General features: G+C 38.0%; 4 protein-coding genes across 7 annotated transcripts in view; 3 read left to right on the plus strand and 1 right to left on the minus strand.

The window, feature by feature from the left end:
• The window catches only part of LOC122135992 (lipopolysaccharide-induced tumor necrosis factor-alpha factor homolog), a 613,569-nt gene that overhangs the window by 38,849 nt on the left and 555,781 nt on the right, over positions 1–18,939 (plus strand). The window lies entirely within an intron of this gene.
• Positions 1,309–8,679, plus strand: LOC109057686 (G-protein coupled receptor family C group 5 member B-like). The gene is made up of 5 exons (XM_019074916.2): positions 1,309–2,015; positions 4,954–6,024; positions 6,526–6,632; positions 6,712–7,968; positions 8,369–8,679. Exons 2-4 carry the CDS (start codon positions 4,956–4,958, stop codon positions 6,754–6,756), a joined length of 1,221 nt encoding a protein of 406 aa, XP_018930461.1. The 5' UTR covers positions 1,309–2,015; positions 4,954–4,955; the 3' UTR covers positions 6,757–7,968; positions 8,369–8,679.
• LOC109057638 (lysine-rich nucleolar protein 1) lies at positions 8,767–11,376 on the plus strand. The gene is made up of 4 exons (XM_042717374.1): positions 8,767–9,485; positions 10,301–10,360; positions 10,433–10,486; positions 10,640–11,376. The coding sequence occupies exons 1-4, from the start codon at positions 8,832–8,834 to the stop codon at positions 10,943–10,945; spliced, it is 1,074 nt and encodes a 357-aa protein (XP_042573308.1). The 5' UTR covers positions 8,767–8,831; the 3' UTR covers positions 10,946–11,376.
• Positions 13,336–18,617, minus strand: LOC109057685 (exosome complex component CSL4-like). Of its 4 annotated transcripts, none has more exons than XR_006153841.1 (9): positions 18,523–18,568; positions 16,433–16,557; positions 16,243–16,317; positions 16,025–16,113; positions 15,580–15,613; positions 15,374–15,424; positions 15,210–15,294; positions 14,792–14,968; positions 13,336–13,406 (listed from the first exon to the last, which is right to left on the minus strand). XR_006153841.1 is itself a non-coding variant. In XM_042717379.1 (9 exons), exons 1-8 carry the CDS (start codon positions 18,548–18,550, stop codon positions 14,850–14,852), a joined length of 606 nt encoding a protein of 201 aa, XP_042573313.1. In that variant the 5' UTR covers positions 18,551–18,568; the 3' UTR covers positions 13,340–13,420; positions 14,805–14,849. The 4 variants fall into 4 exon arrangements, 3 of the variants coding, with proteins under 3 accessions (XP_042573313.1, XP_042573314.1, XP_042573312.1); XM_042717379.1 differs by having other exon boundaries at positions 13,340–13,420; positions 14,805–14,968; XM_042717380.1 differs by lacking the exon at positions 13,336–13,406 and having other exon boundaries at positions 14,766–14,968; positions 16,433–16,548; positions 18,523–18,617.

Below are 18,939 nucleotides of genomic sequence, written 5' to 3' on the forward strand. Positions count from 1 at the left end.
CTGTTAGAAGGACAGCAGTGAGGATAATCTGTCTGTGAAGTTAAGTCAGTACAGGCTTTACCAGCTCAGCATCATTACCACTGGATTCATGAGGTGTTACAGACTTTGAACGTGTTGTTGGCAGTGTTTTGTATTAATTTCAGATAAATCCATCTTTATTTGCTCATATAGATGTTTAAAAATGTTCTCATATTTTGCAAATGTTCCCATTAAATAATTTTTCTTGGTTATGCGAGGGAACATTCCATTTTATCATTTTGCCAACATTATGGGAACGTTACTTTCAAATGTGTTCTGAACATTCTGAATCAAGAAGTAATACTTAAAAGCATTAGATTAATATCAAATTAAATTGTTTCTGTGTATAAACAATGTATAATCTAGCCTACATTTTTGTGCTAACGCTTTGAGAATGAATGAATGATCTATTACTGGAAGTATGGTTTGTTGATAAGAACTTTGCCAGAATGGTAGCCAAAGTTCTGAGAATGATCCCTCTTATCTGGTTATGCATTATACAAAAAAAAAAAATCAGAGTGATCTTATGGCCACCTAAAACATTTAGCTCTTAAATTTATGCTACACTGGTGCAGTTTAGCAAGTCATCTGAATGCAGCTTAACCTAATCTTCAACAAGTATCTGGAGCCTTATGGTGTGCTAAAGCTTATCTGTGTGTGTGTGTGTGTGTGTGTGTGTGTGTGTGTGTGTGTGTGTGTGTGTGTGTGTGTGTTTTTTTTTTTTTTTTTTTTTTTTTTTTTTTTTTTTTTGTGTGTGTTTGTACATATGCTACATTGTGGGGGATAGTAAAACCTGAAATTTTTGACATTGTGGAACGTGGAATGATTAAATGTTTTAAATTATTATTTGTTTTTTATTTTAAAGTTTAAAAATGGTTTGTGGTTTGTGTTTTGTGTTTGGGGTTGGGGATATAGTTTGGTTAGTATACAAACAATAGAAGTCTATGGAAAGTCCCCACAATTCACAGAAACAAACGTGTGTGTGTGTGTGTGTGTGTGTGTGTGTGTGTGTGTGTGTGTAAGGCCTCAATGAAAGTATAGGTTTTGTAGGCATTAGAATTGTGTACCTTTTATTACATTTTACTTCTCAGATCCCAGTTAATATCCACTGTACGGGTTACAAAATATAGCACCAACACATAATGAAAGGAGAGCTGAGGAGACTCTCTGTAATACTCTGATGGCTCACTGCACCACTGGACAGGATTATCTGAAGGCTACTTAAAGAGACACTCACACACACACACACACACACTAATGGACACGTATGACCTGAAGCTCTGGGATCCTTATTACATAAGACTCCCTCAAGACATCGCACGTGGACACAAACCTGGCCATGAGTGTGTAAGTGTGTGTGTGGCCTGTCAGTTGTCTATGACAGTGAGAGGTCTAATTGGAAGTCTCTAGGCCAGAAGTTTGACCGCTGGATCATCATGAGACTGTGAGAAGCATGATTGCTGAGGAGTTTGCTGTGGTTTATTGAAAGGCTCTGCATCAGCAGCAATCACAATGCTGCAAATGAAGCCCTTCAGAGAGAGAGATGCATGTGACAAGTGAGGATGGACTACAGCGGTCCAGTGAGGTCTATATTCAATCAGACGTGAATTTTACCCTCAACTGCACACGGATCCACGGAGCAAACTGCGCAGCAACAGCTCTCACTGCAAGAGGAGGTTTAACACTGTCAGAAAGAGGCTGGAAGAAAGAAGCAGCAGCAGTGAAATCAAGAAATAAGGATGCTCTCTTACAGATGTAGTGTGTGGGTGTGAAGCTGTCTGACGCACATCAGCTGGTTTCTGTCACTGGTTTTCAACTATTAACACCAAGAAAAAGCGTGGCGTTCGGTTGCAATGTCAGTGCAGGAGTTTGTATTTTGCAGGATAATTCTCACACGATAAGAAGAGATTTGGATTGTGGGAATGTGTGTAGAAACTCTCCTGCACTAATAAATACATATCGACTTCAAGGCTTTATCTTAAATACAGTCTCATAAGGTGAGTAACACCTATTGCTGTCTGCGGTTTATATAACTGTTTTAACTGCAGATCTATCCTCTAACCCTTGTACTTCATGGTTTTGCTGTCTTTAAATTAACTCTTAAAAATTTGATTCTGAAGTTGTACATGTTTGTGCATGTGTTTATGTGTGTGTTTGTGTGCGTGTGTATTCTGACTTCTTGTTTTTTATATAAATTGCGTGCAGCTCCATCTAGGCCAGCCCACGCGCTCCTCTGGTTGCCATAGCAACTGTCAGGGGTTTATAAGGGGTAGAGGATGAGAGACAAACTCATCTTTACACTCGGCTTTTACAACTCTTCAGCAGAGGATGAGCAAATGCATCCGCAAGAAATAGCAGCATAGCATTTATTGTATTTTATTTATTATATATTACATTTATTTAGAAACCACATAAATTGCACAACCAGATAACAAAAAATTCAAAAGTCAAATGTGCTAAAATTCCATTCTTCATTATATATATATATTATATATATATATATATATATATAATTCTTTATATATATGTTTTTAATAGCCAAATTCCTAACCAGAGAAGTGGATGTTGCTCTGGAACTGGAAATTACAGCAATGCCTGCCTACAGTACCTACACTCTGTAATACACACTTATTTTTATAGTCTAATACACACAATATTTTTGTAGTTATATTCAGTGACTCATCAGTATGTTGTATACTGTTTTTTAATTAAATTTTAATTTAAAGAATACAAAGAAGTGTACAGTTTTGTCGTTGACTTACCATAACCGTAAATGCGACTGTGTTTTCTTACCTGTTGTTAAGTATATCCTGTAACAAGGATTCTCGTACGAGATTTTTATAAAAAAAAAAAAAAAAAAAAAATAATTTTGGAAGATTGGATAATTGTAGCGATCACATTGACTGAAAGAAATTGAGATTTTTATGTGAGGGATAAAGTGTTTTTTTGTTTTGTGATATTGTTTGTGTGAGGTATAAAGTGAAAAATGATGAAAACGATAAAATGTTTGATAGATTAAAAAGTTTTGAATGTTGTGAGTTGTGAAAATTAGTGTGTGTAATGGGTTTTTGAAAGTTGTGATTTTTTTCATCTGCGTTAAATTCCAATATGGCTTCTAACCTGATTAAAATCCGCGTGAAGTTGCTGCCGACTTTGGCTGCATCCGAAAGGCTGACTTGCTGCCTTATTGACTTTGCAAGCAGCATTTTTGCACGAAGGCACCTCATGAAACTGATTTGCTGATCTGATGAAACTGATAGGCTTCTGAGGCAGCGTAAAGGTTTAATGATTTACAACAAAATAGGTAATAACTAAACTAATATTTAATTACTATAATAGGCCTACTGATTTCTCACTGGAAATAACATAAAAACCACAAAAAATTAGTCAGAAATCTTCATTTACACAAAAAACTGACTAGGCCTACCAGATGCAACTTTCAGACGCCATCCACCATCATGGAATGGAACGCACAGGATTGTGGGATATCAAAGGCAGCGAAGAACATCTATGCTGCCTTCAAAAATCGATCAGATGAAGGTCTCTCATGAGACAGAAAGTAAAAGCTATAACTTTGGATTCAGACGTGCCTTGATACCTTCCTGGAATGCTTCCCTCCAAGGGAGGATTTTTTAGTTTTTGGGTTGTATTTTTTTTTTTTGTTTATTTCCAACTTAAACTGAATACTGAATAGAGGGTGGAGTTTTATTTTCATCCTCTCATCTCTGACTCATCGCAACCTAACGGCTGTGGTTAAGGATGTTCTTCCCAAGCCTTCAAACTGACGTCATCAGAGAAGGAGTGCTATTTCAGAGCGGAAGAAAATTTTTGATTAAAGATTACCAAAACAAACTATTTCTTATTACCTTGAACAGATTAATTATGCACCTCAAGACTAGCAATGTGTGCTAAGTAAATAAAGTCAATTTTGATTTCACGAGGTCGAGAAGAGGCGTAGATGCGAATGGAGGAAGAAGGTTATTGTTTTTTATTAAGAGGGCATATTAATTATTTTCAAAAGAAATAATGATATGCACAGATTAATGATTTATAATAAACACTGCAATATTTCACAAGAAAATGGTCACTTCTTGTGATTCATCTCAGAGCTGGTGGTTTGGTTTATGTCTTTTTACTGGGAAAAAAAGTTGAAATCCTTAAGCACAAAGTATAGATTTTTGTATGTGTATGCCAGCATATGCATACAGTCGCGAGCATAGGCTTTTAAAATGTACTCCATACACGAATCAGAAAGCTGACACATGCATTCTAGAAAGTTTGTCCAGTGTCTGCACCGTTTCTCTCCAGAAGGTATGACCAATAAAATATCTTTGTACCCTTTTAAACTAAAGTTGTGGCTATCTCTTAACACCCTCAGTGCAGGTGTCTGTTGTTGTTGTTCCATCTCTTTAGTTTTGTTTTCTACTGAAAAAAAAAAAAAACGTCCAGGGCCAGTGCTGCCATAGATATGTATATGTAGATGCCTCATTAGCAACTGTTTCTATGGGCTGCTATACGTAAGCCATCCGCCATATTGTAATGGTCAACTTGACGTCATTCACCATAGTAACCAATGAATATTCAAAGATGCCACAATCCTGCACAGCCGATGGTCTGCGAATGCATAGTATGTTGAATGACGTCAAGTTGACCATTCCAAGATGGCGGATGCCTCTATACATGCTTGGAGCAGTCGAATGGGAGATCTATACATGTCTGTGAGTGTTGCCACCTTGTGGAACAACTGATTAGTCCAAAACAAAGTCTGCGCATATATACTATTCTGGTGGTGTGTGCACAGTATGTGCATATTATTCTGGTGACAGAATTTGCATCACACGCACTGTACGTGTAAAAAACAAAGTATAGTTTGGGCTTTAAACAGAAAAACAAATGGAAAAAATATATTTATTTACTGTATTTTTTCTCTTCCAGCCATGCCTCTAAGGCCCACTCTCATCGTCATTCTCTTTCTGATTACCTGCTGCGCTCTTGAGGACCCGCCCAAGGTTATGGCCCCGCCCCCTCCTCATGGGTGTGGCACTACAGTGGACCCACCCTACAGAGTTTTGTGCGATCTGGAGTCCGTGTGGGGCGTGGTGCTGGAGGCCATAGCATGCGGCGGAACCGTATCCGCTCTGATCCTGGCCATAGTTCTTTTAGCCAAGCTGAAAATGATAACGGAACCAGAGAAGCGCTGTGGTGTCGGTCCTCTCCTCCTCCTATTGGCTGGAACCATGGGTCTCTTCAGCCTATCACTGGTCTTCTTGGTGGGGCGTGGCGAGGTGCTGTGCATGGTGCGCCGCGGGCTGTGGGGGGCTCTGTTTGCGATGTGTTTCTCCTGTTTGCTGGTGCAGGGCGTGCGGCTGAAGAAGCTGGCTGGAGGGAGGCGGAGCCCAGCGGGCAGCTCTCTCACCGGATTGGCTTTCGCACTCACTGTGGTTCAAGGCATCATTGCTGGAGAATGGCTGCTGCTTACGGTGGTCCGCGAGGGACATGCAGCCTGCGATTACCTGCCTTTAGACTTTGTGCTGGTGTGTAGCTATGCTCTAGCGTTGTTGCTAGCTGCTAGCATGTTGTCGTTGGCTGTGGTGTTGTGCGGAGGGAGCAACAGAGAGGAGTCGAGCAGGAAGAGTATGAAGTGGAGGTGCAACGCTGTCTGGCTTTTCCTCTCATGTCTGTCCTCGCTTCTGCTCTGGGTCGCCTGGCTCGGTCTCTATCTGTACGGAGACGCCGCCATCACGACTGTAGCGAAGGATTGGGATGAACCGGCATTAGCGGTTGCCTTGGTGACCGAGGGTTGGGTGCTGCTGTTATTTCACGCTATCCCAGAAACGCACCTGTGCTTACGTCCGTCCAGTCAGAGGAACACAGACACCGGCCAGAACTACTACGACACCCCTCAGCCGCCAACGGCACAAAGTTACCATGACGACGAGCGGCCGACCAATCCCAGAGCTCCGTTCGCAGAGAGTCAGGCGTACACCGTAGAGGAGCACAGTGCAGGTAGGGTGCCACATAAAAAAACATGTGCAAGGATAGTTTACGGTTCTAAAAATAAAACCTAAAAATAAGAATTAGAGAACGTTTTGTGTAAGTTATCTTTAGGTTGTTACAAAAACCTTTCTGCAACGTTCTGTGAAGATTAGGTTATGGTTATAAAAAGCCTAAAGGTAACTATAAGGGAACATTCTATATAGGTTCTCTAGGCTGCTACAAAAAAAACTCCCTGCAACGTTCTGGAAAGGTTAGTTGATGGTTATAAAAACGTTTCTAGAACGTTATTATTTGGTTCTGCCAAAAACAGCCCTTTGAGAACATTAGGAAAATGTAAAACTTCTGAAGCTTTTCAAAATCATTTAATTGCCCATATATTTAAAAATATATAGATTTCTTCTTATTTATTCCATTTAGCCAGATTAGAGTTATTAAATACAGATTTTCATTTCTTTTTTCCTTTGTTTTACATAATAGCATGTAATATATTGTATATATTGTCTTTTGCAGTTCTTCAGACTGGAGGTTATCATAACGGATTGATACGTCCCGCTGTGCCGTTCCGCAGTCACGTTTACCAGCCCACCGAGATGACCCTGCTCATGAACGCTGGACCGGTCAGTAACAATACTACACATTAACACTCCTTTAATGCCTAAGTCTCACAAACAATTCACCTCACGCTTTATGTTCCAGATCCCAACCGCCCCTCCAAACTTCACTGGGAGGCATCTGTGGTGAGAGCGGTTACCATGGCAATAATGTCCTCTCGGGGCCCCTAAAAGGATTGAGTTTGGGTGACTTCACAGGGTCTAAAGGCACTTTATTAACGTTCCATGTTAATCATTTGGAAATGCTCCTCTAATAAAAGAGCTGATTGAAGTTAATGGACATTTTCAGCAGGGGAGCAGGCTAATTTTGCACATGTTCTCTATTAAGCGCTTAATACAAAATAAAGGATGTGCTACATATTCGATATCACTCTGTTTAGATTAAATGAATCAGACAAATCACACTGATGAGGACCTGTAAGAATTTACATAAACAGAGATGTGTGAAAGAGAAAGGAGAGGGAGTGTAAACCATTTACTTACACAACGTGACGCGTTTCTGAATGTGAGAGAATAGATGTCATTCATTTGTTTATTCAATGTGAACTGACTGACTGGAGGGGAAAACAGGCATTTGTGATGTCTGCCAAAAATAAAAAGCATTTTATATCAGTGGCCAATGACACACGCACAGATAAATGATTCAAAATGTAAGCAGAAATGTGTATTAAGGAAGTAAGTTATTTTGTTGAGAGAGATTTTCATTAATTTTTAGCCTTAGAAAGTCTTCTGCCTGCATTCCACTTTACATATATAATCAAAATCTATCAACTTTGAAATGCATTAAACTATTTTACTTATTTTAATTGTTTTGTATAAAGTTGTTCAACTAGCATCTTCTTTTAAAGCTTTTTTAAAGTCGAACTTTCAGCCTAGTTTAGTTCTGATATCACGTTTGATGTTTTTTTTCCAAACTTTGCACGCTTGATTGTCAGTCTTTCTGATGCAGTTGATGGTATTCATCTATAAATGTGATGCCGTGTTTGATCTTGTGAGGCAATACTGTGTTATAACCGTGTCTGGAAGCTGCAGTCTCACAGAATAATGATGGTTAGTGTAAACGGCTGGGTTCGCTCTTCATTCTGCTCACATCTATTGCACAGAATCGTTGTATTTTTTCCCTATAATTGACGTCTATATTTGAAACAAATTCCAATAAACAATCCTACCGTGTTTTCAAAGCGTCTCTTGTCACTCTGTGCATGTCGCGTCGTGCGCATGCGCATACTGTCACTGTTCGGTCACTGTTGCCAGGGACGCGTGGAGGCGTTACCAAGGAAATGATGAGCGACTTCTTCCGGATTAGAGTCTAAAGGAACGCGTTCCCACGTGTGGCAAACGAGTAAGTAATAAAACAAACATGTAACGCAAATAATAGCGTGCTTTGAAGGAGTTAAACGAGGAATATTAAACCGCTGTAGCTGCGCGTATTTATGCACGTTACCGGCAAATAAGTGTGTTTAGCGAAACAAGTCGATTTAACAATGTTGTTCTAATGATGATTGGGCAAGATTCAAATGTGTTTAACAGATTAAAATACATTAAAAGACGAAACCAAGCTGTCATTGCACACATACATCAAACTAATGTCATGTCTATGTGTTTACTTCTCGACCCAACCAGCCTAGAACTGAATAATGACAATTTTATACAGATTTTTTATTTCTTATAATTTATGAATGTAAGTTTGCATGGGACTATATGTAGTTCACCTGTCTGAAATGTGTTTACTGTGGCTGCAGGTGGTGAAGGCTGATCCAGAATCAGAAATCAGAGAAAAAAACAAAGAAAACCAATGAAAAGAACCTAAAGCATGCAAAAAGCAAGAGGTTTTTGAGAAGTTGGTTGACAAAAGTTGGCATGGCAGTTGACGGGGCGACCAAGGAGAAGAAGAAAAAGAAAAAAGTAAAGTTGGAGGACGCTCAGGATACAGGAGATGCAAATGTGCCGGCGTGTCATGATGTGTCCGTCCAGACTGTTGTTAAAAAAGAAGAACCTCTGATCATAAACATCAGAGATGGAGAGAAGCGGGGGAGCGATGCAGCTGAGAAGAGGTGAGAGGAGGAAAAAGAAGTGAAGGAGGATGTAGGAGGGGGTGGACATGTGTGTTTGTTTGAATGCGTTCGTTCTGACTTCAGTAAAGAGAGATAGGATATAAACATCAGTGATGCTCCTGAGAAGACAAAGAAGAAGAAAAAGAAGAAGATGAAGGAGGATGCAGAGCGGATCCAAGAGGAAGGGATCGTCAGTGAGGATGGAGATCATTTAGTGTCCAAGAAAAAGAAAGCCAAGAAACAGGGGTATGAAGAAGAGGTGGAAGGTATAAAAAAGAAAAAGAAGAAAAAGGAGGCAGAGGTCAAAGAAGAAGAGGCTGATTTGGGACACTGTGTGGAGATGGTCAAAAAGAAGAAAAAGAAGAGAAAAATCGATGATGTGGCAGAACGAGAGCAAAACACAGAATCGGCAGATGGACAGATAAAGAAGAAAAGAAAAAAGCAGAAAGAAGCAGACGCATGTGAAGGCGTGGAGCAAAAGGCGAAGAAGAAAAAGAAATCTTCAGCAGAGGAGGAGCCTGATGAGATCAGCTCAAAGAAAAAAAGCAAAAAGCTGAAGAAGAAATTAAAGAGCGTGGATGAAGGTGAGAGTCGTCCTCACGCCAACGGAGGACAGGAGAGACCATCGGACGAGAAGATGAAGAAGAAAGTCAAGGAGAGGACTGATGATGTCATTGAGGTCCAGGAGGAACTGGCGGGAAAGAAGGGGAGGAAAGACGACAGAAACAAAACCCCAGAAAAAATTAAAAAGAAAAAACCTAAAGAAGAGCATCATGAGACCACCATGGAGAGAGCGATTAAAGCGGTGAGTCTTACTGAGTTCATTCTGCTGGGACAAAACCCAGGATCATGATTGGCTGTTTACAATATGATGTCACTGTGATGATAATTAACCTGACTTTCAGAGTGGATATTTAATTACATAATATGTTTTTCAGGTTTTTTATATTTTAGTATTATTTATATACTTACATAGTGTTTATTAATTTTTTAATTTTAGTTAAAGGCCCCCCCCCCATTTTTTTAAATATATTTCTGTTTATCTTCAGTTTATTTTGATTTCAGTTTTAGAATTACCAAGGCAACTATTCAAATTATCCCATCATCTTTTTAAGTTTAAACAGGGTCCAAATAACAAAACTGTCAAGAAAGTTTGCAGGCCATGATTCATCCAAAATCAAAATAATAAAAAAAATATTGAGAAGTGCATTCAGGCTATACATTTTTTTTTTTAAAGATATTAAAAAAATGTATGACTTGGAGGATTTATTCACATTTTCAAGTATAATATATATATATATATATATATATATATATATATATATATATATATATATATATATATATATCTTTTTTGCATAATAAAATAATGAAAATGAGATTCACATTCACATAAAAAACCTTGCGGTCCTATAAATAAGCTTACTTTTATTTATGACAAATATCATTTGTAATATGTTTTGTGACATGTTTTTTGAGATTCACCCAGCTCTGTATGTTTCAGGAAAGTGTAACACATTCATCCGAGTTTAAATGAATTGCTAGTAGTTTTATTTAAAGTCAAAGGTGAATCACACACTTACTTCTCTGCATCTCATTGTGTTCTCTCTCTGCGCTCAGTCTGATGTTGTGTTCCTGTCAGTAAAGCCTGGAAATCAGGATGAAGTTTCTATAGATCAGGTACAGCACCAGCTGATCAATGATACTTTACCACATACTGTGTACACCGTAAATAAATAATTTATTCCACAGGCGCGCAGACTCGCCCTACAGAGGGACATTGACATGGAATCACAGCCGGAGCCGGTCAGTTTCACATCAGAACACTTGCATTTAGTTTATTTTGGTCTTACATCAATGGCAATAAAATACCTTTACTTTTAAGAGTGTAAGAGCATTGCATGTATGCTGCATGGATAGTGTAATCAGTAATGTGAATGGATTTTGATCTGTTTGTAGAATCTTGGCCAGTGGGGCACGGCACAGTTCGACAGCTCTGACAGACAGGCCAAGTTCCTGCGCTTGATGGGCGGGTTTAAAAAGAGCAGCCAGCCCCTCACAGGATCCTCTGGCCAGGCCAGCATGGCGCTGGGGAAAGAAGGCCAACAGACTTTGCAGCAAGGCCTTCTGGGAGAGTTTGAGCGTGCACAGAGCCGCCGTATGGACTTCAGGAATAAAGGAGCCGGATTGGGGTTCGCGGCACCGTCCAATAAGAAGTTTGCGATTGATGTTAATGCAAGGAACTCAGTGCGATTCGATGACTGAGAGTTACAGGATAGTTCACTCACAAGTGAACTCTCGGTCATCATTTACTCACCCTCACATCGTTTACAAGCACATGTGCTGTAATCACATCAGTCAAGCTCCAAAAATGACAGAATAGCCATATGAAATCTGTTTCGAATGATGCAGGGGTGAGTAAACGATGACAAAATGATAATTTCTAGGTGAATTGTTTCTTTAATGTATGAAACAAAGTGGAATTTATTTTTGGAAACTTAAGGAGCTCAGAATCACCCACCATAAAAAGTATTTCGTAAGTTTCCTTGAAATCTGATTGAATTCTTTGGGTGCTGAGAGATGTTGTACTCAGGTGAAATATCACGAGATGTATTTTAATTTATCATTGGATTTGCCCAAGAAGTTTATACTAGAAGATGAGATTACACAACAGCAAATTAAGACACCGGATTAGAGCTGTCCTTGGGTAATCATGATTGACATTGCATTATTGATCTTTTTGAGATATGAGTTAATTTATTTTGTCATTTACATTCATTTGATGCATTTAGCAAGTTTTATCTAAAGTGCCATTGCTTTCAGTTTATATTCACTAGTGTTCAGAAGCGTGAGGTTGGTAAAATTTTATGCTCAGTATACAGTATAAATGGTTATATTGTGAAATGTTATTACAGTTTTGAAAATGACATTTCATGCATTGTGTAACACAGCTGTAAATGAATGGAAACATCCTGCAAAGTTTTAAATCTAAAAGTGCACCGTGGAATATGATTAATTGTTTTAAATCTAAAAGTGCACCGTGGACTCCGAGTAATTAAAATGAATCTTAAGCTGGAAACTTGAACCTGCCCTCCCTCAAGCACCGTAGTGGATTCCTGTGGAGAAGACTCACTTTCTCCTCGAACTTCAAAATCATCCTACATCGCTGTGATTTTGAAGTTGAGGATAAAAGTGTTAGGAGTTTTTAAACATACCCTGTCTTGAACCACAGACAGAGTATGCATGCACCTCGCAAAGCTAGACAAGACAAGCATTTGGGGTTAAAAAGTTTATAAATATTTATTTTTTTAAAGAAAATGACCAATTGTTTTGCTAGATAAAACCCTTATTCCTCGGCTGGTATCGTGTTGAGCCATTTAGAGCTGCATTGAAACTGCATTTTTAACCTTCAATCTGTTGAGCACCACTGGAGTCCACTATATGGAGAAAAATTAATCGTTGAGCAAAAATTGATTCTTTTGAGCTGCATTTTTGTCCTTTATTTTGTTGAGCACCACTGGAGTACTCCCAAAACCCTCCCTCCCAAAACCAAAATATGAACTTTTCATAACCTTTAATAAGGGCACTTTAAATTAACTGTTTTCTATGTGATTATATTTTAAAATGTAATTCATTCATGTGTTTCAAATATTAATTTTTTGGGTGTTTCATTATACTTCAGAAATCATTCTAATATGCTGATTTGGTGCTCAAGAAACATTTCTGATTATCAATATTGAAAAGTTTTGCTGCTTCATGTTTTTGTTGAAACTTTGATAATTTTCTGTAAACTGTAAGCTCAAAAGAACAATTTATTTTAAAAACAAATCTTTTTTAACATAAATTTATTCAGTCACTTTTGACTAATTAAATGCATCCTTGCTATATAAAAGCATTTATTTATTTAAAAAAATCTTATTTTATTGCATACTTATGTTGTGGAGTTAAAACCCATTACCTTGGCATCACTAACGCCTTACTGTTTGAGCTACAAAAAATATTTTGAAAGTAAATCCTGTATTATTTGTCCATTTTATTGCAAACAACAAAGCAACAAGGAAAATGGAACGCAACCTTTATTTTTTTTTTGCTAGATAAAACATGACCTCTCAAAATGGTTACAGGCAAAAGACTGGGATCAAATAAGCCATTTAGAAATAAGACATTTCCAGATGTTCTGAATAAAAGCAGCAAGAGGCAAGAGTAAATTCATCTCTGGTGACTAATTTTTGCGGTTCATGCGCTTCAAAGAGTTAGTTACTGATCTATAAACTTCAAATCCCATTGTGAAAGAATGTGATTGTGACAATAGTACAATTCCAGTTTTCCATGTTCGGAAAAGAGCTGTGGGTTTTGGAGCTCCATTTATACAATGCAAAAAATATGTCGTAAAAACAGGCTTCAGTTGCTTTACACAATATCTATGTGTTTTTGTTTTTGGATGTGACCATTTGTAGTAAGTTTTATTAAGATTCTCCCTTAAACTGTTCGAACTAGTGTTTAAAGAAGCTCTAAAAATTAGTAATTTTTACTAAGATTCACCCATAAACTCACTTGCATGCACATGTGACATTACAACCTGCTGTGTCAGAGGGACTGCCAGAATACTGCAAAATACATTGAACTTTTCATAGTACCTTAGTAGTGGCATCACAGGCACTTGACAATCCAGATTCACACCTAGAATTCCAATCAGTTACTGGGTTGGGAGTTCTGCTCGAGGGGGGCGTGTCTTTGAAACTGTGTGTTCCGGTGGGTGTGGTCAGCGGGTGTGGTGGGCGTGGCAGCATTACTGTACCCGTGCCAGTCTTCACTGTCACGTGATCCTTCAGGAATCATTCTAATATACTGATTTGCTGCTCAAGAAACATTCAACGAGAACAACAACTGATTATGACAAGTCTCATATTAATAAGGTTTGCTGCTTCATGTTTTTTGTTGAAACTTTGATAATTTCCTGTAAACTGTAAGCTCGAAAGAACATTTATTTTAATTTTGGAAAACAAATCTTTTTTAACATAAATTTATTCAGTCACTTTTGACTAATTAAATGCATCCTTGCTATATAAAAGCATTTATTTATTTAAAAAAATCTTACTGATCCCAAACTTCTGGAGTTAAAACCCATTACCTTGGCATCACTAACAACAAGCCTTACTGTTTGAGCTACAGGAAAATATCGTTTGACTTGAAGTAAATCCTGTATTGAAATTGTCCATCTTTATTGCAAACAACAAAGCAACATTCAGGACAAATGGAACGCACCTTTATTTTTTTTCCTCTTGTAAACACATGACCTCTCAAAATGGTTACAGGCAAAAGACAGAATAAAGAAAACGTATCAAATAAGACATTTCCAGATGTTCTGAATAAAAGCAGCAAGAGGCAAGAGTAAATTCATCTCTGGTGACTAATTTTTGCGGTTCATGCGCTTCAAAGAGTTAGAAAACAGTGCCGCCAAATGTTACTGATCTATAAACTTCAAATCCCATGTCTTTGCAATGTTACCGGTCTGTGATCTATAAAAATGTGATTGTGACAAATGTACAATAGTAATTCCAGTTTTCCACATTTGGAAAAGAGCTGTGGGTTTTGGAGCTCCATTTATACAATGCAAAAAATATGTCGTAAAAACAGGCTTCAGTTGCTTTACACAATATCTATCTTATTTCCTTTCCATGTGATTTTGTGATGAAATGGCTTCAGTTGCTTTACACAATATCTATCTTATTTCCTTTCCATGTACACACTGAGGTCGGTAGAGTACTAAGATTCACCCATAAACTGTTCCAACTCAGTGTTTAAAGAAGCTCTAAACATTCAGGACCATTTGAAGTGGAAGTCCATCAACAAAATATGACCTTCCACACTCACGTTTCAGAGCTTCCAAAAGCACATGTGACATTACAATCACGGGTGTGTCAGAGCATCAGGAATGCCAGAATACTGCTTAGTAATGCAACTACATTAAATTACGGTGGGTGTGTTGTGGCATAATGAATGCGTTATTCAATTAGTTTTGTTTATGGTAGTGTGTTTGTCATGCAGTTTTAGATTATTAGTGTTAGTATTAGGATGTGTTTATTGGTTGGGAGTTCTGCTCGAGGGGGGCGTGTCTTTGAAACTGTGTGTTCCGGTGGGTGTGGTCAGCGGGTGTGGTGGGCGTGGCTCAGGCCTGCAGGTACTCCGGCTGTACCCGTGCCACCTTGCGAAACTCTTTGGCGTGTGTGCGTGCCACACTGTGCCTCTCTGCATGCTCACACCAGCTGATGGGCACCATCTGAGCGCCTGCGGGAAGAGATTTCAGACCGTGATGAACAATGCACATTTTGGGTTAACTATTTATAAATACAAATGTCCTCACCCACAGGTTGGAATGGAATGCTAAGCTACATTTCACCAAATCTGCTCCCATGATGAAACAAACTCATCTACATTTCAGATGGTCTGAGGGCAGGTAAATTTTTCAAATATTTCTTTTGGGTGAACTATTGCTTTTAAAGTGCATGCTGTTTGAACGCTCTCTCACCCGCCTCGCTGTGGGCCACAACTACGCCCAACTCGTTCTCTGCTGTGGTCAGCAGGTAGTTCGACTGCACGTCGCCCAAAGAGATCTGACATCCGAGGTCAAGGGTCATGAGCAACACATCCATGACAAAAGAAAAACTGCTTTTCATAGAGCATAAAGGATACCACTTTTGCAAGGACGATGTCGCCTGGCCTGAAGCTTTTGTACGTCTCCACCTGAAAAGAGCAATTCAATACATGACACTTTTTGAAAAAGGGTTACATATTGGATGTTTGCAGATATTTCTGAACAATTTTTAATAGTATTATCATCTTTCCCATGCACTTTTTTTTTTTTAAACCACAAAACAAAAAAATTCCCATGAGCTCACCTTGTCTTTCTCTGTCGCTCTCACGTCTTCTCTTCTGGAGAAATCCAACCCAAACAGTGTTTAACATTAGACTGAATATTTTACTGTTAATAAAATATCCAACAGAACCTGCTTTTCAAATATGAATGAAACTTAACTTAGTTTGGCTATTTGAGACATCTGATGGATATTAATCTCGAGCATTATGTAAATACATATGCATATCTCATTATTTATACAGCTGTATATAGAGAAAACAATGCACAAATCTGTACATAAATCTTCTGTTCCAGATTCATACACATTGTTATTATTTAAAAAAATGTTTTCTGTTCTCATGTCAGATATGTATGTATGCACCGAGAGGAGCTTAAAAAACACTATGTGTTTTTTTTGTGTCTGTTGACAAATAAAGCTAATTCTGATATTAGAATTAGAGGTTGATAGAAGATTAAATAATTCATACCTGATCGTGCCTCTAAACCTGTCTTTTAGCGGTGTCGACCCCACATATAAGATGTGGACTTTAGCAAATCGTGGGTTGATACTCATCACCTGCAAAAGAAACAATCGTAGATTTAATACACAGAAAAATCTAATAAAACATCACGCCGTAAGGCTGTAGATATGATATGACCATAGCATTAAACACCAATGATGTGATGTTTTGTACAGAACTCTCACCTTACAGGTGACAATGGCACCGACGTCAGGCAAAAGCTGTGCTTCTGTCTCTCTAACGACTGAAATCACCGGGAGCTATGAAGAATACAATTCCACTATTGGATTACCAAGAAGCATGGGTGGATAAATCTTACGAATGAAGAAAACTGTTGTGTTTAAATGAAAGTGACTGTGCGGTACATGAACTGACCTCCTCTCCCTCGTTCTTCCTCAGCACGTATCCCGCGAGCGAAGCGAAGATGCAGCCGTGCCGCAGATACGTGCCGGTCCCGGGGATACAGTCCTCGGTGCTGCAGAGCCTTTCACCTGCGTGAACAACAGCAGAAGAACCAAGCCACATCAAACTGAGTGTAAAACACACAGATCATGTGCAGTAATGCACATTCAATGGAAGGATATAGGACAGGAATAAACATAAAAATACAGTTTAACCACAAAGATCATTAAAGTTCATTTCTGCCATGCAATAAAATATAATGAAGGTAACTGAGACTTTTCAATCTCACAATTCTGATTTTTCTCTCTCAATTGTGAGTTTACATTACACAATTTAGCCTAGAGTTTTTTTTCCCTCTGAGTCTGAATTCTGGGTTTATATCTTGCAATTTTTTTCTCCCACAGAATGAAAAAAATAATAATTAATTGCGATTGACTTTTAAATATCACAATTCTATCTTTTCTCTGCTGTGAAAGAAAAAAATCTGAATTGTGTGATACAAATTAAATTGTGAGGAAAAAGTCAGAATTGTGAGATTTAGAAGTCGCATTTACTTTTTCATACACCGTGGAGGAAATATGTTTCCATAGTTTAAATACTGTCTGTAATACACAAAACTGGGTGTTAACCCATTACATGTAATCTGGATTACATACTCAGATTCCTAAAATTACTTGTAATTAGGTTAAAGTAGATTTTGGAATACTCATAATCAGACTACAGTTACCTTTTTATTGATTAAATATTATTCACACAATAGCAAAAAAATATTCATAATTTACTGATTCTCACTAATTCCTTTTTTAAATGTTTCTTTCTAAAATAGCCTGTACTGCTTATACATCCAGACAACCTTCCAGTTTCCAGTCACTACTGGTCAGGTATGATTACACAGACAACTGAAAACCAGATCCCGTTTAGAAAAGGTTTTATTTGGATTGTTGTTATTTTAAAATGATTTTAATGTTACATTTTTATGATTTACTTAATTATTATATTTTCATTAAACTTAGAACCCCAGTTAAGGAAACCTTTACGTAATCTACGTCATTATGTAAATAACAAATGTAACATTTTCTTTTTTATTGTGTTTTTATATCAATATGATACAAGATTATCCTATTTAGATCAATATGATAAACAAGTTAGGTCAAAAGTAATCTAAAAGTAGTCTGATAATATTACCTAAAATGAGTAATGTAATGGATTATGTTACTAACTACAATTTGTGTCATGTAATTTGGAATCAGTAAATCCTATTTAGTATTTGGAATTATTAACATGTATCTGGTAGTATAGAGTTGTTTGGTAATATAGTGTTGTTTTGTTTTGAATATCCATTTACAAACTGTGACTCACAGAATCGCGTCGTCAAAACATAAGAGGAAGTTTATACGCTAAGAAAATTGGTCCCACCGCTAAAAACACAATTTTACCCCAAATATCATATAAAACACACACTACTGTACAGGAGAAATTAATTTAAAAAACATTTTTTTTACAAAAATGCAAAAACTTAAAACAGATGTCGATGAGTTGATGTAAATGAGGTTTCCAGGGCAATCTAGGTTATGAAAACAGCTCGCGTCGGTCGTGTAGAGGCACATAGGTGAGTGTTTCACCGCAGGTTTAGGGCAGGTATGCATGACAGCAGCGCTCGCGCCCCGGGCGGTGGGCAGGGCTCGCCAAACGAGTCTTTAAACCCTGCAAACACCTCCAAAACTACACTCACTCACTCACTCACTCACAGAATATCACATGTACGCTTTTACATCAAGCAAGCCAATCAACATCAGCTGTTTCTGCCATATGTTGACCGAAATCGAACATATTTATGGGTTTACAACGTCATAATAGTGCTGCGCGTGCGGATGATTCAGCCCTACAGCAACACACGTGAACGCTGTAGAGGAATCAAACTGCTCACAACTTTTACTACCCACATCAAAGTTCCTAAAATATCACTCTGTGCATAAACAAAGAACATATAGACAAGCCTTGCAACGATTATATCGATAAGCCCGCGAGGACGCGCAGATAACATGTTAATAACAACGACCCACCTGGAACACACAGCTTCATGGGCGACATGTTTTCAAGAAGCGACAGGCGCGCTTTGATTGGCTATTAGTCAGAAGGCAACTCGCGCTCTGATTGGTCACTTCGCTATACTCGGTTTGAGAAAACCGCCATATTTGTTGTGGCTGCAAATAACTGGGAGACATGTTGAATTAAAAAGGTTTGGACTTTTTTTTATAGTAATACCTTTGTTGTATATTTCTTAGCATATATTATTAAAAAAAAAATTGAAATTAAAAGCGTAGTTCAGGAGACACTGTCGTTCTGTAAGATTTGTGATGTTTTTTGAAAGAAGCCTCTTCTGCTCACCAAGGCTGCATTTATTTGATCAAAAATACACTAAAAAAACTGTAATATTGTGAAATATTATCGGAATTTAAAATAATGGTTTTCTATTTTAA

The sequence above is a fragment of the Cyprinus carpio genome, chromosome B1 (genome assembly GCF_018340385.1).
Source record: "Cyprinus carpio isolate SPL01 chromosome B1, ASM1834038v1, whole genome shotgun sequence".
Taxonomy (NCBI): domain Eukaryota; kingdom Metazoa; phylum Chordata; class Actinopteri; order Cypriniformes; family Cyprinidae; genus Cyprinus; species Cyprinus carpio.